Here is a 25,771-nt window from a genome sequence, read left to right as displayed (position 1 = left end):
GTGAATGGGGAGGTTCCCCTGCTGCATCTCTGAGGAGGAATAAATCACAGAATCACTTAGGAAAAGACCTCAAGATCATCAATTCAATATAAAGTTCGATACCAAACGCTTCTCTAGAATTGCGGTGTAGGTTTGGTGCTGCCAGAGGTTTCCCAGCTCCCGAGGATCCATCGGAAGGTTTTGTGCTGGTGTTATATTTGTTATATTTGTATATTGGGGTGCTTGGATGGTTACCTCCAAGGTGTTTGAGCCTCTGCAGGGCTCCCTCTTGCTCCTGGCTGGATTTCTCCCAGAAGAGGAGCCTTTTTATTAGGAATTTTAAGTTTTCCCTCATCAAACAGCAGCTCCTTGCTCCTCACCCCCTCCTTTCTGGGAGCCCTCCTCCAGCTGCCAGCGCTGCCTCTGCATCTCCCGTTCCTAGAAAAACCCTCTTTTTGACAGCATTATTCCCAAATATGAAATGTGACTGAAGAGAACCAGCCCCTGGCTGCCTGCACCTCCCCAGGCTGCTCTCAGCTGCATTTTGGGGGGCAGCTGTGTCGGGGCAGGAACAAGGAGGTGTTTGGGAAGCGTGCCCAGCCCGGCAGAACGTGCAGCAGCGCTGGGACAGGCCGGAGCACGGACTGTGTGGAATGTGGAATGTAAACAGAGTGTGTTACCAGCAACAGCCCAGCCACAGATCCCAACTGTCCCCCCGGGAGCAGCAAACCCCAGGCTCCTGCTGCAGCCCGGGGGCAGCTTGTCACGCTGGATCCCATCCTAACTGCTCTCCACACCGACCTCCCTGGCAATGTGAGTTATCCAAACTCTGCAGCCTTCACAGAGCACTGGGAAAGTGACACAAGTGGCCTGCAAGGATCCTGAGTGCTCAGGCTGTGCTCCCAGCCCTGGGGAGTGCTGGCTCCAGCAGGGAAGTGCCTTGTGTCCCTCTGAGCCACCTGCCTGCCCACCTTGCTCTGGACAAGCACAGCAACTGGATATTTAAATGTTTTCATGCCCATCTTAAAGCAGTGGACACAAACACCGAGTGTTTGCTCATTTGCAGGACAACTCCCAGAGATTGGCCTGAAATCCCAAGGAGGAATGATGAAGGAGAGCAGGGCTGGATCAGCTGGCAAAGGAGGGGAACCAGTTGTGATCCTGCTCACCCTGAGCTCTGCACAGTCATCAGGAGGTCAGCCAGCCCTGTGACCTCAAACAAAACACAATAATTTCAGCCCTTACCTACTGATCCTTTGCAGTGGGAGCACGTGGTCCCCCCAGCACAGCACAGCCACCGCAGCTCAGTTAAGCCACACTTTTATTGAATTGTATTCCATGCATTATGTTCATGTTTTATAGTATGACAGAGGGAGGGATCAAGATAAATGTTAAACATAAACAAGAGCAGAAAGGTCGTTTGTAACAGGTCCTGAGAAGGAAAGGCACATCGTAACCACCGAATCCAACAGAACGGAAACCTTGGACAGAGGAAGACAACGCTGGAGAGCGGACGAGGGAGGGGGTGTTTCAAGTTGGGGGCTGTGGAAGCAGGTTTGACAGCCACCTGCATTCCCCCACCCACCACAGGTCTGTAGTTCAAACGGGTTTGGGGAGCTCAGTATTCAACCAAACCACTTCCACACTCCCGCTGCCCGGGGAGAGCCCAGGATCCCAAACTCCTCCGGGCTTAATCAGCACCAAGGGGCAGCACAGGACTCAGAGCTCCTTTCTGCAGAGACCAGCTGGGAAAAGGCAGCTGGTGGGGAGGCAGGGAAGGGCTACCCAGCATCGAGGGAGCCCGAGGTGGGTCCCCCCTGGCCGTGCAGGGCCACAGGAGCACCGCGGGCTGCGGCATCGCTGGTGAGCTGCGGGTATTGCTATTCACTGGCACCGAGGAGGAGGGCAGGCTGGCACAGAGCGTGGACACAGCAGAGAAGTGGTTGGCACAGCCGCTGGCACACGTCTCTGTCAGGCCAGACGCCGGGGGTTGTAGCACCTCGAAGGGAAGCAGCAGCAGAACCGTGGCTGTGCGGATCGCGGGCAGCGAGCGCTGCGCGGATCCAGCGCCGGGAAGCTCGAGGTTCCTGCCAGAGCAGCACGGGGGGCTCCAGAGCCAGGCTGGACACGGGACTCTGCCCAGGCAGTGGGCACAGCACACCCTCCAGAGAGCTGACACAACAGGGAGCTGCTGGAGAGTGCACACAGTGGAAGTGAGCACTAAATCAGGGCAGAGCTCAAGCATCGCACCCAGCCCTGCTGTGGCAAAGACACAAGTGTCTTGGCTTGGCTTCCAGGGGACAAAACAGCTCAGCTTCACCTTGGAAGCAAGAGAAGGGATGGTTCACCCATCACAGCAGCACCAGAGCCAGCCTTGCTCCTGTAACTATGTGTGGAAGTGTGTTTTGCATGTTAAAGAAGGAATATTTAGCAGCCCACATTTCTTCTTGAGCCCCTTTAGTTTGACACCTGCCATCCTTTCCCAGCCCCTCCAAGCCACCATAAAGGTCACAGCCTGGGTGAAATAAGCAGCAGGAGGGCAGAAATGAAGCAGAGGCAGGGCTGAGCTTGAAGCCTTTCCTGAGCAGCACAAGGCAGAGGTGGCTCTGCCCCTGGCAGAGGTGGTAGGCAGGGGTCTCACAGCCTGCAGTGTGCAGGGCAGGGATGGAGGTTGGCAGTTTGGGAAGCCTGAGAGGGCTGTGCTGTGCTGGTGATGGGCAGCCCAAAAGCATGGGTAGGCAGCAAGGGTTCTCCTCAAGCTGGTGGCCAGGGACAGCTCAGGCTGGAATCCTGGAATCCCTTTCCAAAGGGTCTCCATCTCTGGCCACCCCAGCCAGGAGGGAAGATTGTGGGAATTTTTGCCTTTTCTGCCATGGATTTTGTGCTGGGCTCTGGGAAAGGGCTGAGCTGCCTCTCACCTGGGGCCTGTCACTCCATGGCACAGATTGTAAACTTTAGTCCCTGCTGAGCTGAGCGAGGTCTGGGTTTGGTCTCCAGGTGAGAGGCTCTCCATGTCCTGCCTGGCTGCAGCCCCAGTGTCTGCTCAGGGCTGGGGGTGTTGAAAGCATCATCTCCCTCACCACAGCCCTGCCTTGGCAGGCTACAAAATCCTGAGAGCTCAGTGTGAGATGCTCTGAGGTGTAGCTCAGGCCCTGGAAAATGCAGGCAAGGCAGGACAGGCAGCAAGCTGGAGCCTGGCAGTGCCCTGCCATCATGGTGTTACCTCACATCTGAGTGTTGTGCTACAGAATCATCATCCACTGAGGTAAGAGCACGAAATGAGGGTGTTCCTGCTGCTGGCCAAGATCCCCACGATGCTGCCAGTGCCCTGAGCTTGGAGCTGTGAGGAGGCTCTGAGCAGGCAGGTAATGCCATCAGCCAGGGCTTCTTTCCCAAGGCTGTAAGGAGGAGCCATTGGAATCCATGGGGATGCAGGCACCTCCAGCACTGAACCCTGGAGATGGGCAGGAGCAGGTCCTGGAAGCCCCACCCTGCTGCTCTCAGGACGTCCTGACGGGGCTGATCTGGGGCACTGACAGGGATGCAGAGATGGAGGACAGGGAGATGGGGGGAGCCTTCCTCTTCAGCTGCAGGAAACCCCCCTGGGATGTCCCTCACTGCTCAGGCCAAGGCTGGCTGTGGGGCTGGTCTCTTCTTCTGAGCAGGCTGTGTCCACACCAAGGGCAGGGAGACAGGAGTAACAGTCCATGACCCTCTGGGATGCCACTTCAGGGCTGTGTACAGAAGCTGGGCAGGAGCTGGCATCTTCATGGAGCAGCATCTGCAATTCAGCCACGTTTCTTCCTCTACACAGACTCTGCCACTGCAGTCCAAGTCCACTCCTCACACGGCTCTTGTCTCTAGGCTCAAAGGTGCCACCATCACAGTGTCTGCAGAGCCAGGGCAGCAAAGCCCCCGAGGTGCCACCATGGTCCACATGTTCTGGGATGTGCTGCACGTGGCCTTGGACACAGCCTGGTGCCCACCAGGTGCTGCAGGGGATGAGCCTGACACAGGGCTGGGCTGCTCAGCACCTCCCTCTGTCCCACAGAGCTCAATCCACAGCATCTCCCCAGCTGCCAGGAGGAAAGGGGGGCTGGCACCCCACGAGCAGCCCTAACCAACATCCCCCAGCAAGTTCAGAGCTGTCGCCAAGCAGGGGGGAGAGGATGAGGTGCAGAACATGTCATGCCCTGGCCTTGCGATGGAGTTTGGTGGAAAAATCACCCTCTTCTATCCCCTGGCTTGGGAAAAGCACTGGTGGGCACCATGTGTGCCCAGGGGCTGTGGGCAGAGAGGAGGAGGAGGTGCCCACGCTCACGCACTGCATGGACACGCTTAAAAAACCTGGGAATTGCCAGAGTGGGAAGGGGTTTCCTGAGACTGCAGAGAAGCCAAGGCCGCCTTGAACAGTCAGGGCCAGGGGTGCTGGTGTGGGAGCAGTCCTGCCTCAAGGCTGCAAGTGTTCCAGGTACTGCGGCAGCGGGTTCTCCTTGACGTATTTCTGAATGTACCAGCACGTCAGGTGGGCCTTCAGGTCCTCCTCCACCACAAAGTCCAGGGCTGCCTGCAAGCAGTGCACATCAAATGGGTCACAACCAACACCCCCAGCCTCGTGGCAGTCCTGTACCCCTCACCCAGATGGGGGAAGCAGCAGGAGTCCCTCAGGTACCCCCTGGGTGAGGCCCGAGGGGAGAGCAGAGCTGTCCTGCCACAGCCACCAGCTCAGCACAGAGCCCCCAGTTTAACCCTCAACACATCCAGCCCCGTGGATGCTGTGCTGCAGGTGACCCAGCCCACCTTCATCATCCCTTTGTCCCTGCTTACAGGGCCAGGGAGCAGCTGGACCCCAAAGCAGCACCCCCCAGTCCCCCCACCATTGTACTCCCCGTTGCAGTGTGTTTTCTTTAGTTTTATTGCTATGCTTACTGTTCCATTTGTGATTTTGCAATCTCCTTATGCCCCTCCCCACCAAGTTTGAAACCCCCACCTTCCCAGCTGTCAATCCCTCCTATCCCTGCCCTTTTTCCCCCTGAATCCCCCTTGCTCCCCCTTCCCACTGGGCATCAATTCTCCCCCAAACCTGTCCTCTCTTCTGGAGAATTCCCTATTTTGTGTCCTTTGGAACCTTATTAGTTTACCTAAGTTATTCCCCTCCCCTTGAACCCCTCCTTTATTGGTTCAAATGTAAAATACCCTGCCTTCAGCCCTGCAGAGCCCAGGGCAGGCAGAGGGCTCAGGAAGGTGTGAGAGGAGGGGTCCAGCCCGAGCTGATGTGAGCCACCAGCCCCTGCACAAGGGGTTTTTGCTGAGAGGAGGAACGGGCTGAACCTGGGCGAGTGGCTGCATTTGCTGACACTTACCCAGCTCCTCTTGCCACAAAAACCAGGAATGCCTGACCCCAGATTCCCATCTGTCCCTCCAGCCACCCCATGTCCCATCAGAGCAGGATTCCCCCAGGGCACACACGCAATTCCGACGTGACAGGGCCTGCTTCAGCCAGGACCCTCACCCCCCCTGCCCTTGTGGCAGGCTGGGCCATACCTTGGCTAGGTGCTTGGCTATTCCTCTCCCTCGGTAGGCATCGGGCACCTCCGTGTGCTGCAGGTCCACGATCCGCTTGCCCACGTACTCGTAGAGCAGCACGGCCTTGTCGTGGCAACCTGAGGGTGGCACACGGGGTGAGGGCTGGGGTGTCCCCAGAGAGTCCCCAGCAGGGGATGGGACAGGGGTGAGGCTGGGGGTGTCACCAGAGAAACCACAGCAGGGGATGGGAGAGAGGATTGAGATGTCCCCAGAGAGCCCCCAGCAGGGGATGGGACAGAGGGGTGAGGTTTGGGACATTCCCAGAAAACCCACAGCAGGGAATGGGAGAGAGGACTGAAGGTTGGGATGTCCCCAGAGAGACCCCAGCAAGGGATGGGAGAGAGGGGTGAGGGTTGGGATGTCACCAGAGAAACCACAGCAGGGGATGGGACAGTGGTGAGGGTTGGGGTATCCCTGGAGGAGCCACAGCAGGGAATGGGAGAGAGGGGTGAGGCTTGGGGTGTCCCTAAAGAACTCAGGGGGTTCTCCAGGGATGGGAGAGAGGGGATGGGACAGAGGGGTGAGGTTTGGATGTCACCAAAGAGACCTCAGCAGGGAATGGGAGAGAGGGGTGAGGGTTGGGATGTCCCTGGAGAACTCAGGGGGCTCTCCAGGGATGGGACAGAGGGGTGAGGGTTTGGATGTCACCAGAGAGACCCCAGCAAGGGATGGGAGAGAGGCATGAGAGCTGGGATGTCACCAGAGAGCTCACAGCAGGGAATGGGACAGAGGGGTGACATTTGAGACATTCCCAGAAAACCCACAGCAGGGGATGGGAGAGAGGTGTGAGGCTTGGGATGTCCCTGGAGGAGCCACAGCAGGGAATGGGACAGAGGGGTGAGGCTTGGGATGTCCCCAGAGGGTCCCCAGCAGGACGGGCAGTTTTGGGGCTGCTACATCACCCCTGGTGCCATGGGAATGGCTGGTGCTGGGTTTCAGTGGTGGCTTTGCTTTCAGTGACACCTGGATGCCCTCACTGTCCCCCCGAGGTGTGAGCAGGGCCTTTCCAAGCCCTGGGGAAGGAGCAGGTTTTTGAGCCAGCCCTGAGTCAGTGGTGCCAGCACAGCATGTTTAGGGTAGGGAAGCAGCTGTGGGGAGGGAGGAGATGTGTTGATGGTGGGGGAGAGAAAAAAGAAGAGGTGGAAAAGCAACAAAGCTGACCCAGGTAGCAGCCAATTAATTTCTCCTCCAGCACAGGTTTTTTTATTTGTTGTGGCACATAAAACAGCACAAGACTCCTTGGTCTGGTGTTGCAGCATTGTCTAGACAGGTTTTGGGGATAATGCTGGGGAGGTGAATCCACAAACACACAGGAAAGAGCACACACAGGTGTGCAAGGGGGGCTGTGCACACACATTTACATGTACACACACGGGCTTCCTGTTTCAACACCCTGACCTTTCCCACAGCAGCTCAGTTACAGGAAAAAAGAAGTTTCAGCTCATGTATAAATCAGAAGAGTCAGAACACCCCTCTGGTTTCACCCACAGAACCTGGGCCTTCAGTGCAAAAGCAAATGTTTCATTTCTAGAGAGTTTCTGTACTTAAAAGTGAGTTTCAGAAATGCAAGATCCTGATCAAAGAGACAAGTTTGATTAAAATATTGGGGACTTTTCCTTCTCTCCAGTGGTTTTTAAGGCTGGAGAGCTGCAAAGTTCACCTGCATTCAGGATGTGCTTTAGCTGAGCTCAATGCACAAATCCATTTCACTGCATTTCAGCTGACAACTCCAGCCCAGCTTGCCTCACCCCTGTATTCAAGAGAAACTAGAAAGGAGCCCACTGGAATTTTGTGTTTCCAGAGAAGCAGCTCAAGCTTTTATTCCTGCTCCTTTTATGCAGACCCAATTCTCCTACACTGGATGGAAACCTTCACATTTCCAGCCCGAGTTTATTCCTGCTGGTTTCTGCCCACTCCTTCTTGTGCCAACATTGTTCTGGGGTGGACATAAATAATTTCCCTCCCTGCCATTCCCTCAAGTATTTCTAGGCTTCAGTCCTGCCCCTTTTAGCTCTGGCTCACAAAAAGCTTTGAGTTTCCCCCAGACAGAAAAGAGGGAGCACTGCAGGGTTTCTCCCTGGGGATCCAGGCACCCCAAAACAGCCAAGGGAGCAGGTGGAGCCCTTCCCCAGCAGCACAGACCTGCCCAGGCTGGGGCATGAGGTGCCCTCACCCTCACAGAGCATTTGGTGGCAGCTCTCAGGGGTGGCAAGGGCAGAGTTGGCAGCACCAAAGGCTGTAAAATGATCTTACAGCAGCAGCTTTCACTCGTTCCAGCCCTTCCACACCACTCTCCTCCCAGGCTAAAACTTTCCATAGCCTCTGCCTCAAGCTTTGAGAAGTTTAAAACTAAATTGACCACAGAACAAAAGATCTTTAAATACACTTTTAGAATATATGATCTGTTTAGAAGTATCAAAGACACAGATGCATTCTAAAGCAGGAGGTGATCAGTGTTTGGAGCATCTCAGACATGTCCTGGACAGGTTTTCCTGGATATTCCCTGAACCACAGCAGCACCACAAAGCCCAGCCAGGACAGGAGCTGCAGAGTGCCACCAGATCAACACGCACACAAAGGATTTTACAACCAGCCTGATTTTACAACAGAGTGCTGCTGGAAACTGAGCCCAGCTCAGAAAAACATCCCAGCTCAGCCAAGCGCACGATCACATCCCCACCTCGGTGGCACAGCACAGGAAACCAAGGACACTGGTGCCACAGGGGGTGGTGTGACCCTGCAGGTCACAGCCATGGCTTGGGAAGAGCCAGCCCTGCTGCTGAGTGCTGCCCTGGCCATGGGGGCAGCTCCCAGGAGAGCTGGGGGGGCTGGGAGCAGTGCTGACCCTTCCAGCCCCAGTTTGGGGCAATCCCCCCAAAGAGAGGGGGCACAAGAGACACCTCCTGCCACCTGCAGCCCGTGCCACCCCCTGGGCTGTGGGACAGGAGTTGATCAGCCTGCACACAGAGCTGGGCACACAGAGCCTGCCCTGGGGCTCGGCTCACTGACACTGAGCAAGAGGAGTGGGTGCAAACCAGCAGAGCCAGAGAGGAGCAGGATGGCAGCAAGGGCAGCACAGCTGGTGCCCTGCTGGCCCTCTGTCCCTCCCTCCACTCACGGGGGGCACAGGGAAGGGGAAGCTTTTCTGGGAGCTGGGCAAGGACCAGGCCTAACCTTGCTCTCCATGGAGGGTTTGCTTCCAGCAGGAGCAGTGGTGGGCTCAGCCCTGAAGCCAAGCACAAGTGCCCAGGCTGGGTGGCTCAGGGGCCTGGGGGAGCAAGCAGAGAGCCCAGTCCTGCCCAGCTGAGGAGGGGACACATCAGGCACCTGGCAGGACACAGGCACCCACCCCAGCCCACCCTTCAGTGCCCCCCTCTCCTGGCACAAAGCACCCAGCAAGGGGAGGCTGCAGCACTGCAGGACTGTCCCTGTCCCCTCTCCCTGTCCCCCTGCCCCAACCCCAGCCCATGGCACCCCTTTGTGTGCCCAGGACCAGGGCAGGGCCCTGGCTGCTGCCTGCAAGGGCAATTTCTGTGCCTTTGGAGAAGCCCCTGGGCTCCAGCTCCCTTTGGACACTGCTGCAAAGCCATGCCCTGGGAGCAGGGGGACTGAACAAATGCCAGCCCCATCTCCCAGGAGCAGGAGCCAGCTCAGGTCTTCTGCTGCTGAGCCAAACAGTGGGGAAAAAAAAAAAATAAAAAAAGGAAAAGCTGCGTGTGGGGTGGGCTGAGAGGACAAGAAGTCCTGAGGAGGAGCTCGTGCATCCCAGGCTGGAGCTCTGCCTGCCACGGGCTGGCCTCACTCCCCAGGGAGCTACTGGCACGTTACTACGGAGAGAAAACACAACAGAGCACAACAGCCAGAGTGGAGACAGCAGGAGCCCCATGGAGGGGCCCCTGGCAGGAATGGCAGCAGGGGGGGCTCCCTGGAGCAGGTTCCTGCTTAGGAGCTCTCTGGGGGTGCCTGTGGCACAGGAGGAGTGGGGATGTCCTTGATCCCCTGGTCCCCTCCTGGAAGCATCTGCCCCATCAGGCAGGAAAGCTCCAAGGCACAACCTGCTCCAGTTTTCCCAATAAACCTGAGCCTGGGCTGCTGGACAAGGAGCTCCTGAGACTCACATCAGCAGTGGGCAAAGCAGGAGCTTCCAGCCAGAATCCTGCCCAAGTCCAATCTGCCAAAATCCCATCCCAGCTGGGGAGGGGTGGGAGGTTTGGGAAGTGTGGTGTGCTGCAGCCAGCAGAGGTGCTGGAGCTGGAATGTGTGAGAAGCCTGAGCATCCCTGAGGAACTGGAGCTGCTCCATGCTCCTGGTGAGCCTGTCTCCAGGCTGGAGAGCCCAATGGCTGTGGTGGGCATCCAGAAGTCACAGCAGCTGCTGCTGAAAGATCTTCCCCTGCCCCAAACATCTGTGCCAGCAGCTGGACCAACCAGCCAACTGCTTTGGCATGGGGGGTCCCTTTGGGTTTCTTGTTTTGACCTGAAATTTCATCTCAGATCCAAAGAAATACCCAGCCACTCCTGACAAAACCAGCCTACATGATTCCCATGGAAGCTTTTAGCTTTGACAAATTGATGTTTTCCAAGAGAGTCTCTGCACAGGGAGGTTTCTGGCTGGCTCAGGCTGTTAGTCACATCCTAGCCCATTACAAATCCAGTTGGGCGCCTTTCTGCCCTCCTCTCCGGGGATAACGAGGCTCACTGAGGTCTGGTTATAATCAGCTTTACTTTCAGCTTCTAAATGCTCCTTCATTTGGGATGCAAGGGGAAAGGGAACGTGTTCAAGTGAAGCAGCTGTTCCTATCAGAGATTTAGCAGCTACTGCAGCAACGAGGGGAGAGAGGGAGGAACCAGCAGAGAAAGGAAGGGCAAGCCCCAAAAAACTCGAGTGCAATTCACCTTCCTTGTGCACAAGGAGGAAGTCCTGACACGAGGTCACACAGGGCACAGAGGCAAACACAGGATGATGCTGAAAATGAACACTTTCACAACCAGCTCACAGCTTTCACTGCCTCAGCCTCCTGCTCCAGGGATTTCCAGAAATTCATCACCATGCAAAGTTTTCTATGCAGCATCACACCACCATAAACCACCAGCTGTCAAAGTCTGGCTGCTTGGTCCACATGCCTGGTGCACCCATGTTTTCCAGGGTATCATCCACACTAGACATTTAGAAGAAATTAGGATATCACAGGAAAACTGACCCTGGAGCCCACAAACTGCTGCTCATCTCTGCCACAGCTCAGTGACACGGGACAAGGGTGCTCTCTGAGGGACATGGAGGTCACTTTGATGCCAAAACCTGTGTCTGACCCATTTCTTGTCACTCCCTGCCTGCTGCAGGGAACACCTCCCGGGGCATTCCACACCAGTGATGCTCATCGTGCCAGGAGGGACAAAGAGCAGTGCAGGAAATAAACACCCAGCCACGCACTCCCACAGAGATGTTATCTCCTGACCAGCTTCCAGGGCCTGCCTGCCACCAGCGAGCGCCTAACAAGGAGCAGGAGAGGTGGATCACCCACTCCACGTGGATGTTAGTCAGCACAGCAGCACGGACACATCGCAGCAGGACGCTGCTCTGCTCGCTGCCTTGCGTGGCTGAACTCACAAAAAAGGGCTCAGACCCCCTGAACTCACAGAAAAACACAACCTTGAGCGTGGGGATTCACCTGGGTGAGGCCATGGCCACACTGGATGGGGCTTGGAGCAACCTGGTGCACGTGTGGACACACAGAAAGTGTCCCTGCCCAAGGGACGAGCTCTAGGATCCTCACAGGATCCTCATGGGATCCTCCCATCCCAAACCACTCTGGGATTCCGTGACTCCACGACCCCCTCCTGAATCAGGAGCTTCAGTGCTGATTCACACACAACTCCCACAGCTGATTCTCTCCCTCTCAAAGTTCACCCTCTCCAGTCACGACTCATCCCTGCACAGCCACCAAACGCTGCTGGCAGAGCTTCTATCCAGAAACCACCACGAAAGATTACATTTCCCTAATAAGTGTTGACCCCTGGCTGGGACAATGCTCTGGTGGTGGCAGTGGGGACCCGGCACTGGGAGCTCCTTTGATCCCAGGCTGAAATAAGCACTTGGTGAAATTGTTTTCTCCTCACCCGTCTCCTCCTTCCTCGCTCCACCACTGCCGAGCCTCCAGCCTGCACTTTGTAATTAGTGGTTGAAATGAAAATGGGGTGGGGGGGGAGGAAAAGAAGTCTAAAATAAAATCTGGACTATTCTTGTTGTTTTATCGATGAAGCCTCCTGCATTCCCTATGATTTCTGAACTAGACATTTTATTTTTTTTTTTTTTTAAGGCAGCTACCCTGCAATTTCTGCAAGGCAGTTTCACCCAGAGTAGTTCTCAGCATAACAAATGGATGGGGAAGAGATGCTGGATTGTTGAATATCTGTAATTAACCATCAAGATGCAGGCTGGGAAAGAATCAGTGCACCGCTGAGAAATTTTAGTGGCACCTACTTTTTGTTTCCTTTGTTCACTCCCCCCAGTATGTGACAGAGCTTTTTGGGGGTGTCACTGTGTCACCAGAGCTCCACAGGTGCCTGTGGCACCTTGGATCGTGCCTCGGTCCTACAGAACCGTGGCACCGAGCCTGCTGGAGCTGCCGAGGGTTTCCCTGAAGGAATGTCCCCAGAGGGACCCCAGCTGGCACCTCCACACCCCAAAGCCACCTGCTCGGGGTGGGGGGACCACGGCAGTGCCCCCACCCTGCCCGTGCCCCCGCCGGGCCCCGCAGCCCGACCCAGCCACGGAGCCCAGAGCTCCTGGGAGGAGGTTTGGGGGGACTGGGGGGTCACACCCGGCACGGTGGAGAGCACGGGGAAAACACAGCGGGACAGCGGCACGGCAGGAGGAGAAACGGGGGAAACGGGGAAATAGATGAGAACAGGAAAAAGGGGAGGAACAAGGAGAAAAAGGGGGGAGGAACGGGGAGGGGAAAGGGGGGAGAGACCGGGGTGGGGGTGAAGCGGGGGGGGACAGCGGCGAGGAACGGGAATGCGGGGTCGCAGCGAGGCGGGGCCGCGGGCGGCTGTAACGCCCCGGGAGCCCCGAGCGCCGTCCCTTACCGTTGAGGCGCACGGTGAACTGCCGCCGCTTGCGGTCGTGCTCCACCTGGATGGGGCAGCCCTGCTCCAGGAGGCCGAGCGGCGCCGCGTGCGCCATGCCGGTGCCGATATCAATACCAATATCAATACCAATACCGGTGCCGGTGTCGGTGTCGGTGCCGGAGCGGAGGCGCGGGCGGGCCCGGCGCGGCCCCGGCCGCAGGAAGCCCCAGCTGTGCGGCACGTGCCCGCCCCGCAGCCAATGGCCGCGCCGCGCTTTTGTTTTGGTACGGCCGCGCGGCCCTTAAAGGGGCAACGCCGCCGCCGCCGTGGGGACCGCAGCCAGCGCCCGGCGCCCCCGCGCGGGCGGGCGCCGCCACCAGCGTCCGCCGGCAGTGCACGGGTCCGGCACGGGTTCGGTACGGGTCCCGTGCTGGTCCGGTACGGGTTCTGTGCTGGTTCTGTACTGGTCTGGTACGAGTTCTGTACTGGTTCTGTACTAGTTCCGCACGAGTTCTGTACTGGTTCTGTGCTGGTCCCGCACTGGTTCGGCACTGGTCCCACACGGGTTCTGTACTGGTCTTGTTCGAGTTTTGTACTGGTTCTGTAGTGGTCCGGCACGGGTCTGGCACTGGTTCTGTACTGGTCTTCCTCGGGATTTGCACTGGTCCCGCATGGATTCTGTAGTGGTTCTGTGCTGGTCCTTTACTGGCCCTGTGCTGGTTCTGTGCTGGTCTTTACTGGCCCCGCACTGTTTTTCACTGGTCCTTTACTGGCCCCACACTGTTTTTCACTGGTCTCGCACTGGCCCCGCATGGATTCTGTACTGGTTCTGTGCTGGTCCCGCACTGGTTCTGTAGTGGCCCCGCACTGTTTTTCACTGGTCCTTTACTGGCCCCGCACTGTTTTTCACTGGTCCTTTACTGGCCCCGCACTGTTTTTCACTGGCCCCGCACTGTTTTTCACTGGTCCCGCACTGTTTTTCACTGGTCCTTTACTGGCCCCGCACTGTTTTTCACTGGTCCTTTACTGGCCCCACACTGTTTTTCACTGGTCCCGCACTGGCCCCACACTGTTTTTCACTGGTCCCACACTGGCCCCGCATGGATTCTGTACTGGTTCTGTGCTGGTCCCACACTGTTTTTCACTGGCCCCGCACTGTTTTTCACTGGTCCCGCACTGGCCCCGCGCTGGTTTCCCTGCAGCACGCCCTGGCCCCAAGGCCTGGCTGTCTGCTGGAGAGGGGCCTCATTCCCTTCCTTCCCATGAACACAGAGATGTCCTCCTCGCCGTGCCCTCCCTGGCACCCTTTGCCCCCACACCGTGCGGCGCTGCAGGAGGAACAAACAGCAGAACCCGAGCAGGGGAGCGCAGGGCATGCAAGCACTGCAGCAGCCAGGCCCAGCATGCTGGCACCGTGCAGGAAGGCAGGGCATCACGGGCACCATCCCGCAGCTGCAGGGAGGGCTGGAGTCCTGCAGCACGCAGGGATGCTCGGGACACAGCCTCAGGAGGGAGGAGAAGCAGGTTTGCCCAGGGTCAGCAGCTCCTTGCTGCTCCTGGTTCACCTACAGCCCCTGAAAGCACGGACAGGCTTTCCATGGGCGCCCAAAATCCCACAGCCTTGCGAAAATCTCTGTGAGCACTCAGGCTCCAGTGCCTGTGATCCTTCCCTGGGGCAGCAGCTCACACCAGGAGGGGCAGAAGGAGCCAGGGGAAGCTGCAGAAGAGGAGAGGTCCTCCAATAGACCCCCAAGCCCTGCCATGGGTGGGAGGTGACCTCGTGGCTGCTTCTGGTCCCTTCCTCACAATATGTATTTGTATATAAATTTTTTGAGATAAATGTTGATTTAGAAATGTTATGGAATAGGATAGATCTTCCCAACAGAGAAATGAAGTTAGAAAGAAGTTTCAAAAGGTAGCCTTGCAAATAAGACTACAGAAATAAAATTGGAGAAATAAAATTATGAAAAGTGTATTGTATTGGGACCCACAAGGAGCAGTTTTGGATGATTGGTTTTAAGGCATCTACAGCATAGTGTGGCAAAAAGCTGATAGGCCAAGAAACACTTAGAGTGTTTTGTGATTAGGAAATAGTTGGGTTCTGATTGTGATGGTGTGCATTATAACACCTGTATATATAACACCTCACCCTTCTCACGAGACTGAAAATGGAATTAAAGTTTTTAAAACACCTCTCAGCTGCCCCATCTCTGGGTCAGGAAAAAAATATTATCCAACACCCGAGCACTGGCTCAGCCCAGAGCTGTGTGGATCAGCTCAAACCCCGCTGCTGATCCCAAGATCAGCAAGATCTTTCATCCAAGATGTGGATAAGTGCCAGAAAGGGCCCCTCAGCTTGCCCAGCCCTGCACTGACACCCACAGCTCTTGCATCAGCGCCGATGACCCACGGCTGGGCTGCAGAGCCCTGGCTTTTTTTTGGAAGGACTCCTCCTCGTCTGTGTTGAAAGACTGGAAAGGTGCTGAACCCGCGACGTCTCTGGGGAAGGTAATTGCTCCCCCCATTAAAAACCTGTAATTTATTTTCAATTTGAGCTCATCCACCCTCGGCGTGCAGCTGGATCCGGTGCCTTTGGTGCTGGATCGCAGCCCTGCCCGCGGCACCGGTGCAGCCGCAGATCCCAGCCCTGCAGCTCCTTCCCCGCGGCAGCGATTCCCTTCCACCGCCTGCCTCCGAGGAGCTTTTCCAGCCCCCAGATTCATCCCGAGCGCTCTGCAAAGCTGAGGGCTGGCGGTGGCAGAGCAGCCGTGCTCTCACCAGCGCCGTCAGCAGCTGCCAGCCCTCCAACCCTCCTCTGGATCTTTACGGATCCAGCCAGAAAACGGCACTTGGAATCTGATTTTTTCTTTTTGCTTCTTTGACTGCATCTCTCACATGCTGGTGAGATGTGCCTGGTGGCTGTGGGATCCTTGCCCCGGGATGTCCAGGAGGGATCGATTCCTCAGGGACTCCGAGAGGAATCACCACAGCACCAAGATTGTCCTGAGCTGTGAGGGACAGACACACAACCCCAGGCCCAGCTCCAGGCCCAAATCCACCCTGTGCTCCAAACACCGCTGGAGCTGCGGCGGCCTTGGCGCTGTGCCCATCCCCTGGGCAGTGCTTGATCACTCTCTAGGGACAGAATCTTTCCCTGACACCCAACCCGACCCTCCCCGGCCCAGCTCCAGCCGCTCCCTTGACTCCCCGGCCATTTCCCAGCCGGACACACCGCTGGCACCCGTGCAGGGCCCACAGAGATGTGGCGAGCTGGCCATCCCTAGCTGACAGGAGAGGTGCGTGGGTCGAGGAGCAGCACAGCACGGGGATCCCGGGCGATGCCCCGCGCCCCAACCCCGCGGGTTCCTCGGGGACACCGAGGCCACCTCCCCTGAGGAGCACCGCCCGCCCGCCTCGCTTCACCCTCACAGCCGCGCCCAAGAACCGCAAAGCCGTTTCCGCGCGGATGCCCTAGCCACGCCCCGCGCGCGGCGCTGGCCAATGGCAGCGCGGGGGCGGGGCGGCGGGGCCGCGGCGGGCGGGACTCGCGGCTCCGCTCGGGCCGGGCCCGCCGGGCTCGCACAGCGCCATGTCCCTGCCCAGAGGTACGAGCGGGCCGGGGCGACCGCGGGGCCGGGGCTGTTACCCAGCCCGCCGGGTTTGGGCTGCGGGAGGCTCCTCCGGAGCCGCGGGGCTGCGAGCCCTCGGCGGGGATGTGCGGAGGGGAGTGGGGCGAGGCTGCGTTTGGCGTGGGGAGAGCGATGAAAACAGGCGGGTTCTGCTTGCTGCCGCTGCTGCTGGAGGCTTTCCCTGCCTCGGGCTTGCGCTGCTCGGGATCCTGGGCCGGGAGGGAGCGGGGTGGCATCCCGGGCTCACCCCGTGCCGGTGCTGGGGCTCGGCCCGGAGCCGCTGCCGGCGGTGCCTGGCTGCTTTGCCGCGGTCCCCAGGAGAACGTGAGCGTGTGTCAGCGGGGTGATTTACGGAGCGCGGCCGTGACTCAGGCGGCCTGTCCCCAAAGCAAGGGGAGCAGCGGCCGGCAGGTATGGACCTGGGTGGGTGGGTGGATGGATGGGTGGATGGTGGATGGGTGGATGGGTGGATGGATGGATGGATGGATGGATGGATGGATGGATGGATGGGTGGACGGACGGACTGGCACACGGAGGTGGCTCTGCCCGTGTCCCGCTGCTCCCCGGAGCCCGCTCCATCCCGGAGCCGGGAGCGCGCGGAGTGTGCCTGCCGCCCCTGGAATCGGCGGAATAAAATTCCAGGGGTTTTCCCCGCGCGGGAGTGATGCTCTGGAAACTCGAAGTCAGGAGCCATGTGAGCAGATGAACGCGCCTCCCGTGACTTTTTTTTCTTTTCCTCCTCCCCCCCCACCCCGGTTTTAAACGATCCGTGTCTTATCCGGAGGGAATGTGGACCTGAGTTTCCTGTTTGCTGTGTAAGCAGGGGGTGAATCAGCAGCGATTTTCGGAGCTGCTGAGTGGAGCTGCTGACTCACAGGTAGGAGCACATGCCTCCAGCCATCCAGCCTTGGAAGGGATCATCCAGGCTTCTTAAAAGGCTGGGACACCTGAGCCCAGAGCTTTCCTCGGCTGCCTGTGCCGGAGCAGTGGATGTGTGCATGGAGGGACGAGGTGAGCCTGGCCCAGGAAACACTTGTGCCCCACGGGAGATGATGCCCGAGCTGAGCCTGGAGGATTTTGGAGGATTTTGGGGGAAGCAGCGTGGCTGGCAGCAGGAGGTGATGCCTGGAGGAGCACCTGGGAGCGTGGTGCTCTCCTCAGAGGAGGTTTGGAGCTGCTCTGTGTGTGCAGGTTGTTGTTGGCTGTGATAAAGTGGTTCATTCATGCTGTTAGCCCTGCTGTCCTGTGCTGAGAGCACCTGGTGTCTGCTGGCAGCTCTCAGTCCCTGTCTGAGCTGAGCTCCTTTGCTTCCTCCAGGGCAGCAGCAGCAGCATGAGGGTGGATCCTGAGTGTGTGGCACACATCTGCCTGCTCTCATCCTGCCTCTCCTTGGCCTGCACCTGCCTCCCAGGGGGTTTTTCCAGGGATGCTCGCAGGTCTGACTGTGTGCACCTGCTGCTCGTGGCAGCTGCTTCCCTCTCTTTCAAGCAGCCTGAATTTAAGCTAAATTTCCCTGGTTTTCCTTAAGGAATTTCAGTGAACAATCTCAGGTTTTCTTTGCTGGTTCTCCTTGGGTTTGTGTTGCTCAGGGTTGTAAACAGAGGCTGCTGTGTTGAAGCTCTTGGTTGGCTCTTTTGGTGACAGATGCCTTCCAAAACTCACCTGCCATCACTCTGGCTTAGTCACAGGGCTGTCTCCTGCCTCGGGAGATTTTTGGGATACGTGGCTGGCCGTGACACTGGTGACAGGAATGGTGCTGTGCCGGGGCTGTGCTCTGCACTAAACATAGCTTGGGAGATAAACACCTTCTGGGGATTTTGTGGAGCTTAGGGAGGATTTTGGCTTTCTTTCTTCCCCTTCCCATTGCTCCTGTCTGCCTGATCCAAGTTATCTCGCAGGATCTTGTATGTGGGAGAGCGTCTCCTGTGTTATCTTGCACTCTTGAGGCTGATGTTTACTCATGTATGCAAAACCTCCCTGTTTCCTCAGGTCACCCAAGTTCCCTTGAGCTGTGTCTCATGGCCTGGGTGGCACTGCAGGAAGGAACTGGGAACAAAGCTCTGGAGCTGTCCCCGTGTCCTCCTTGCAGAGCTTTGCAAGGGACACAGCCCCTGGTGCAGCCTGCAACATGTGGCTGTGGTTGGTGTGTGATTTTCCACCTTTTTCAGGGAGTGGATGCTGTGCAGGGAGGGTGTTGTATCCCAGGGGTTAAAGCAGGAGGGGATGAGCCCTCAGGGAATTTTCAGCCTTTGTGTGGGTGCAGAAACACAGTGGAGGATGCAGGATCTGAGACTCTGGGGATACAAAACCAGGCTGTTGCCTTTTCCCTGGGCATCAAGGTGTGTCTTCTGCCTGCCCTGCACGTGGAAATCCCTGTGCCCGTCCTTGGGGCTGCTGGCTGTGGCTTGAGTGGCCCCTGATGCCTGGAAGCCTCTCCTGGAGGGACAGGCATGAGCTGCAGGTGGGGGAATTGTTATTTCCCAAAATTTTGGAGTTTGCTGGGAAAAGCAGCTGCAGGGAGGGGGGGAGGGTGAGTGCATGGGTGGGATCTGGAGGGAGAAGACTTGCTTCTCCTGTCCTGGCTCACCCAGCACTGCTGCCTGAGTAATTAACAACCAAGTGTTTTTCCTTAGCAGGGAGATTGTCCTTTGGGAATAGAGGTGCTCTTTGGGAGAGGGATCAGGATCTGTCTGGAGCCAGGCTGTGCCTCTGGGGAGGCAGCTCTCCTTTACCACAGAGGCTTGGAAAAAGCAGCAGTGAGGAATGCCAGGACCTGGGGATGAACTGGTGCTTGTTCTCGTGGCACGTCTATTCTGGGTGGGTAAATAAGTGGTGGTGCCTTGTCCCTGCCGTGCCCTGGCTGTGCCCTCCGTGGGAGCACAGCACTGTTATGCAGTTCAGTCTGTGAATCCAGCACTGTCTCATCTGCCATTCACACTTTTCCAGCCGCCATCCCCAAAAAAAGGCGGCTCTGCCAAAAATACACGTGTGGGTCGTGACCTGCTGAAGCAGGACTTTGGCCCTGGGCTCCTGTCGTGTCCAGGCAGAGCAGCCACCAGCCTGGTGCTCCCAGGGTGTGAGTGCTGGGAGCTCTGATCCCATGGAGCCATTCTTTAATTCTAGCTGAAGCATCACAGAGCTCCAATCCAATTAATTGTAACGATCCTAGAGCAAACACAGCACTTTGCTCCTGCCTTCCTCCTCTGCTGGCATAACCATGGGTGCCTGGAAAATATCATGCTGGATGTGATAAATATTTAGCTGTGCCTCAGCAATCCATTTCCCTCCCTGGAGGGATGCTTCCCTGCTTTTCTTTTAGTGGATAATGAATCTCACTGCAGGCTGATCCCTTTGTTTTCCACCTCTGAGCTGTGGTCCAGGGCTGAGCTGGAGTTTGTTTGCAGAGGTTTTTGTTGCTGGAGGAAACTCACCTGTGCTTTGTAGAGCAGGTTTCTGGTACTGGTGATTTTGTGTCCCAAAATGACACCTTTGCAGGTGTGGGGCTTTGTGGGTTTTTGGACAAAAGATGGTTTTTGCTTGTGTTGGTTAATAAGGCACGGCCTGGGCTGGCTGTTTGCTGGGGAAGGAGCTGGGAGAGGAACTTGTGTTGGCTGGGGAGATGATTTTACTGTATCAACAAAAAGTTTGGGGTTTTGCTGGCATGACTCAGGATGGCTTGTGGGTTCTATGGAGCTGGATCTACCCGCTGCCTCTTGCTGACAAACCTCTGTAGCACAGGTCAAGTGTTAGTCAGGGATTCGGAGTGGGGAAAAGGGCAGAGAGGATTTTTTTATGATGGAAACTGGAAGTTTCTGTTGGTTTTTTCCACCTGGGAGATTTTTCGTCTCCTCACAGCCTCTTACCTGTGTGGGGGCAATGCTGCAGTGGTGCTGTGGCAGTGCTGTGAGTCCCAGTGTTCATTGTCCTGAGGAGCTCTGGAATGACTGGGCACAACTGCAGCAATCTCAGATGTCACAGTGCTGCCTTGTGGTCTCAGTGAGCCTCAGTTTGCCCTGGATCTGAGTCTGCTCCCTTTTTTTGGAGCTGGGACAGGGCTCCCTGTGTGCTCCTTTCTCTTGCAGCCACTTCTCTGCCCAGCAAAAGGCTGGAGCAGAGGTGCTGCTTGTGTGGAACGTGGTGGGTTATAGTGTGGCCAAGGGGAAGGGCAGGATTTGGGGGTCCCAGTGGGTAGGGGAGGAAGGAAATCATTGCCTTATGCTGGGGACCTGCAGTGGGGTGAAGGTGAGGATGGGCTGGACCCTCTCCAGCACCCACTGAGCTGCCACAAACTCCCTCCTCTTGCCTGCACTGTGCCCAGGGAGTGGCACTGCTGAGTTCATCTGTGCTCTAAGCCTTAATTTCATCATTTCAATTGAAATTATATTAAACAAAAATTAAAAGATAAATTTCCACTCAAAGCATAACTTGTGAGAGGAGGCAGGATGAGGAGGAGACAACACTTACCAGAAGTTGTTTGTGGAGCATTCACCCTTCCTCCCCCCTCACCACCACCAAAGACAAATCTGGGTTTGGAAAGGAAGAAACCTCCAGAGTGCTCAATACAAGTAATTTCCCATCAGAGGCTGCTAACCTTAGCTGTGGTTTGGCACTGGCAGCAGCCAAGCTGCTCGTGTCTCATGGAGCTCTCTGGGAATGGCTTGGACCCTTTTCTCCCTGGGATCTGCCTGCTGAGCACCAAGTGCCCCCTTGTCACCAGTTCATCCCTGCTGCCTCCTCTCCTGCTGTGGTAGTGCCTTTTAGGAAATGTAAAAAGCAGCTTTTAATTCTTGTATTTCGTTCCTGAACATCTTGGGGGTCTCTGGTGAGGATTGTGTAAATCCCTGCAGCTGGGATGGGGTCCTGCCAGCATCAGGAGCCACATCCTCCCTCAGCATCCACGGGTGAGGGGTGTGGATGGGACCAGCAGTGCAGGACAGAGGGACAGGAGGGGAAGAAGTTGTCCTGCAGGGCCTGGCAGGTGACAGTCATGTGTGTGACAGATCATAAACACGCAGGGCTGGTTACGTGGACGGGCTGGGGGTGGTTCAGGGGAGGATGACGGGGTTATCTAGGGTGTGTCAGCCTGTCTGGGCTTGCAGGCCAGTTAGAAGCTGCTTTGTGGTGTGTGAGTGTGTATGGATCCCCTCCTGGCTGGGGTCCCGTGGGGATGGCTGACGCAGCAGCCTGGCTCTGCTGCCGTGGGTGTCTGCCCTGGGCTGTGTTAACAGCAGCTCAGAGGTGGCACAGCCTGACCCTGCTGCCTGGAGGGTGTTTGGCACAGCTGGAGCAGATGTTCCCTCTTGCACTCATCCCTTCCTGCAGGAGACTGCTCTCTCTTCAAGCTGGTGAAGGGCAAACACGCTGCAGGATGGAGGAGTTTTTTTGCTGTAGCACGAAGATCTTGGTTTACTTGGTGTGGGAGTGGGAAAGTTGAGGCTTGAGAGGGAGGTGATGAAGCAGCAAAGTGTGCAGCCCTTGGGATGGCCCCTCTGAATCAGCCCTGAGCGTTGGGGGCATGGCTGCAGGGCTGTGTGGTGCTGCAGACACCAGGATGTCTTTGCAGCTCGTCACCGACAGTGACGTGGCTCCTGTGCTGAGGGCCAGATGTGCTCAGGGTCAGGGCTTTTGAGGAAAGCTGCTCTGCATAGTTCCCAGTGCCCTGCTGCTCTGCAGCGCTCGGTTTCTCTCCTGACGTGCTGCCAAGTTGCACCCCGGCCAAAGCTGAGATGATCTCGTGCTGATTCGTGGCTTTGGCTGCTCTTTGTCATCCTCCAAACACCTCTGAAAGGTGCTCGGGGGTAGGTGACAGGCCCAGCCCCACGTGCCTGTTTGTAAAACCCCCAGAGAATCCCTGCTGGCACGGGGCAGGGCAGTGTGAGACACCTGTGTGTGTGTGTGCACGTGTGCTCAGCTGACTTCTGAGATTCCCCTGGAGTCCCCAGGACTAAAATCCTCCAGCCTGTGCCAAATCCTCACCTGTTTCACCCGTGGTGCTGACTGCCACCCCTGTGGTGGTCAGGGAAAAAAAATAAGTTATGTGATTGTGCAGAAAGAGGGGTGCAGGTGCTGGTGGGTGGTGATGCTGCTGGAGGACCAGCCTGGACCTGACCAGCCCCTGTGCCAAGCTCTGTCTGTCTGTCTGTCTTTGGCAGCACCCGTTTTCCTTAAGTCTGGAAGCAGCTCCACACTGCTTTAAGGCTGCTAAAAAGAGGGATGTGGTGGGTGTTTCAGATTATCTGCCTGTACAGCTCCCTGTGTTCACTCTCTGTTAGCATCTGCAGCCTGTTTCCCTCAGGTTTTTGGCTGATCCCTGCAATTTTTGGCTTTGAGCATCAGAGGTGAGCACCAAGTGCCAGCCAGGGCTGGGGTTGTCCTTGGAGCCCAGGATGCCTGCAGGGCTGTGCTGTGCTGGGGCTGCCTCTTGTGCTCTGCTGGTGCTGCTTTCTTACCCAAGAGCAGCTTTTTGCAGGTATTAATTACACCTGTCCCTGGTTTCTTGAAGGGTGATGAGAGTGAAGCGAGGGCTGGAGGAGGTGCCTCCAGAAATAACCAGGCAGAAATTGTGGGTGAATTTCTAATTCTTATCAGCCTCGTGTGTGCTGTGCTAAGGTGCTTGAAAACCACTCAGCTTTTCCTCCAGCAGCTCCCCTGTAGGTGTGATGTTTTTGTGTACATTCCAGGTAGCTGCGAGAGTTTCCCCTTAATTTTGGATCCACAAAGGGCTTTGTGTTTGGCAACTGTGGGTTTCCCCGTGGGGTTTTACAGCCTCAGCAGTGAGGGAAACCATGTGTAACCATCCCAGGGACAGGAGCCAGGGTGTGTTTCCCTTGATCTCAGACAGGTTTGATGTTTCACACATCTCCTTCCAGCTCCTCTCCACACGTCAGCCTGCAGAGAGAGCGCTGCTCCTTTCCCCAGAACACGGATGTGAGGCTCGCTCTTCTGAGAGAAAGGGGATTCTTAAAAATTGATTTTCTCTTACTCAGATGGAAATAGTTCTTGGAAGCCCTGAGTGTGCCCCAAGACAGCTGCAGGCTGGGCTGGGCTGTGTCACTGCGAGCTCTCGAGCTGGGATGTGAGCCGGATGCGTCGGGACCAGCCCGGCTGTGGAGACCTCTGCCTTCCTGGGATGGAGAGGCAGCCCTTCAATCTGCCCTTACTGGGAAAAACCTGCAACTCTCACTTCCCTGAACACTGCAAAAAGTGCAGTGTGGTAGGGTGGGTATGAGAGAGTGGCAGAAGAGGGGAAAGAAGATCAATCCCACCCAGAGGAGCAGCTGTGGTGGTAAAACACCACTGAGCTGTGGGCACGTTTCCTGCCGAGCTTTTCCTTGTCATGAATCAAAGCTGCCCTGTGGCTACTGGGCAAATCCACCAGAAAATAAGTGTTTTCCCCACACAGACCTGGTACAGCCTTTGATAAGAACCTGTGGAGAGGAGAGAGGGCAGAATGGGGCTGGCAGTGTGCTGGTGCTCCAGCCTTTAACTGGGGGACATTTTTTAAGCTTTGCAGCAGGGAGTGTGAGGGGACAAAGGAGAGAAAGGTGATTTCTCATGGACCAGCTGGACATGGGGTTGTTCTGGAGCGTGGATGCAGTTTGTCCTGTGGGGCAGAGGAACAGTGATGGGAGGGAGGGCAGGAGGTACGTGGTGTGGGCCACAAGGATGGCGTGGTTAATGCCAGGAAAAGAGCCTGCAGGTCCAGCTTGTTGGAGCTGAGCTCTGTCTTTGTATTTGTGTCTCCTGCCTGGTTCCCTGGAGCAGAGAAGGGATGGGTGAGAGAGGCAGGGAAGAGGAATATGTACCAAAAAGGGTAAAAATTTGGCGTGGGACAGCAAGAAATTCAGGGAATTTTACTGCAGCACTCTCCTGCTGCTTTCTGTGAGCTGCTGGAACAGCACCCTGCTCCAAAGGGAATAATCCAAGGTTTTCTCTGCTCCTGCACCTCGGAGATGTGCTGCTGGCTCAGTGCTGGAGGTCAGAAGTTTTCCTCTGAGGGAGCACAGGCTTTGTCCCCCTGAGCTGTGGTGGCACCCTGGGAGTGGGAAGCATTCCAGGTCCCTGGGGAATCATGTCACTGTGAACCCACTGAGCAGCTGCTTGGCCTGTTCCCCAGTGCAGATGCTGCTCCTGAAAGTCCTGCCTGAGGTCTGTGGGCCAGGGAAGCACCTGGGTCAGTCTCTTGTTTCTGCCTCTCCCCCAGAGCAGGCAGCTGGGAATGTGAAGGGGTTTTTTTTCCTCCATAAATTCCATTTTCATAGCAAGTGCCTGCTCTCTTACATCATTTGCAGAGATGATGTCACTATCCCTGCCCAAAGCAAACTGGAGGGAGGATGGTAGAAATATTTTTTTCCCCATTTTTCTTTTTTTAAGAACCAGAGAGGGGAATACTTTTCTCTCTTTATAAGTTTCCAAGGACACCTGGAAGTACTTGAATTATGCCAGTTTGGATAGAAAAAGTGTCTGTTGATGCTGGAGTTGAGTTACTGCTGACAGTTACAAAGTCAAACTATTCCCTTTCCCACTGTGCCTCCTGTCAAGCTGATCTATTCCAAGGACAGTTTGAGTTTTCTCTCCCATCAGGAAACTGTCACTAGCCACTCACATCAATTCCAAGAAGATTTTATTTTTCATGGCTTAGCCTATGGAGTGAGAAATCAAAGGAAGGATTGATGCTGGTACCTGCTGGCAAGGGGAGGGGCACAGGTGATGATGCTTCTGGCTTTTTTTTTCTTCCAGTGTGTTCTTTGCTCTTCTCTAAGCATTGTCTCCTTTGCCTTCCCCTGACAATCCCAGGGAATCAGGGCTGGGATTCCTTCCAGATCTTTGTCTCAGGACGAAGCTGAGCTTTGAAGAGGTGCAGCCTCAGCCACTGCTTTTTTTGGGGGAAAATCCAGTTGAAGCAAAGGATGCAAAGGAGGCAATGCCCATCCCAGAGGATGCTCTGCCTGCACCCCAGCTCAGTGCCTGCTCTGAATAGCTGCTCCTGTGACTGTCACTACCTTTGCACAGGGGTTTTGCACAAGCTCTGCTGCAAAGCACCACAGCTCTGGGCACCTGCGTGGCGTGTCCTGTAATGTCACTGTGTCAGTGTCTGCCAGACAGGGCTTTTCATCTTCCTGAGGGGAGTCTGGCCTCTGGTCACGTGTGGGACCTGTGTGTTCCATTGGCACGGGGCTGGGCGAGGGCAGGCTGACACACGGGGACAAAATCAAACGTTTTTTCCAGCCCTCGAGGTTGTGCAGGTAACCTAAAAATACAGCTGGAATGTGGCTGGGCGGTGACATCCTCCCGGGGCTGCCCCGCTGTTATCTGGCTGCTGCACAGAGCCCGGGTGTGGCTGTGAGCCCCAGAGGTGCCTGTGAGCCCCAGAGGTGCCTGTGCCAATGCCTCTGCCTGTCAGAGACTCTGGCTGAAGTGCCCATCCCCAAATTCCTCACTGGACACCGGGAGGTCACATCCTTCTCCCTTGCACAGTCTCATCCAGAGCTGGTGGCACTGTGGCTG

At 56.4% G+C, this 25,771-nt stretch overlaps 2 protein-coding genes and 2 long non-coding RNA genes across 4 annotated transcripts in view; 3 read left to right on the top strand and 1 right to left on the bottom strand.

Annotated features, from left to right (window-relative positions):
* The first annotated feature begins 635 nt into the window (after positions 1–635).
* LOC135281669 (uncharacterized) lies at positions 636–1,590 on the top strand. The gene is made up of 3 exons (XR_010348233.1): positions 636–792; positions 1,046–1,286; positions 1,409–1,590. It is a non-coding gene; the product is annotated as an uncharacterized LOC135281669 (long non-coding RNA).
* NATD1 (N-acetyltransferase domain containing 1) lies at positions 1,284–12,872 on the bottom strand. Its single transcript, XM_064390719.1, has 3 exons — positions 12,654–12,872; positions 5,524–5,642; positions 1,284–4,546 (listed from the first exon to the last, which is right to left on the bottom strand). The coding sequence occupies exons 1-3, from the start codon at positions 12,748–12,750 to the stop codon at positions 4,430–4,432; spliced, it is 333 nt and encodes a 110-aa protein (XP_064246789.1). The 5' UTR covers positions 12,751–12,872; the 3' UTR covers positions 1,284–4,429.
* On the top strand, positions 5,589–7,180 carry LOC135281670 (uncharacterized). The gene is made up of 2 exons (XR_010348234.1): positions 5,589–6,348; positions 6,401–7,180. It is a non-coding gene; the product is annotated as an uncharacterized LOC135281670 (long non-coding RNA).
* Positions 12,873–16,155: 3,283 nt separating the features above from the next.
* Positions 16,156–25,771, top strand: part of MAP2K3 (mitogen-activated protein kinase kinase 3) — a 30,201-nt gene continuing 20,585 nt past the window's right edge. The window contains exon 1 of the mRNA XM_064390011.1: positions 16,156–16,240. Coding sequence (XP_064246081.1) covers positions 16,225–16,240 — 16 coding nt within the window. The 5' untranslated portion in view covers positions 16,156–16,224. The remainder of the gene's footprint in view (positions 16,241–25,771) is intronic.

Source organism: Passer domesticus, chromosome 15 (genome assembly GCF_036417665.1).
Source record: "Passer domesticus isolate bPasDom1 chromosome 15, bPasDom1.hap1, whole genome shotgun sequence".
Classification (NCBI taxonomy): domain Eukaryota; kingdom Metazoa; phylum Chordata; class Aves; order Passeriformes; family Passeridae; genus Passer; species Passer domesticus.
This window is presented reverse-complemented; position numbering and strand designations above follow the sequence as displayed.

Excerpts from the sequence above, each read along its gene's own strand:
- NATD1 (XM_064390719.1), bottom strand. The coding sequence starts at position 12,750 with ATGGCGCACGCGGCGCCGCTCGGCCTCCTGGAGCAGGGCTGCCCCATC. Across the intron at positions 5,643-12,653 it reads GTTCACCGTGCGCCTCAACG|GTTGCCACGACAAGGCCGTG; the intron begins GTAAGGGACGGC and ends TGCCACCCTCAG. Across the intron at positions 4,547-5,523 it reads TAGCCAAGCACCTAGCCAAG|GCAGCCCTGGACTTTGTGGT; the intron begins GTATGGCCCAGC and ends CACTGCTTGCAG.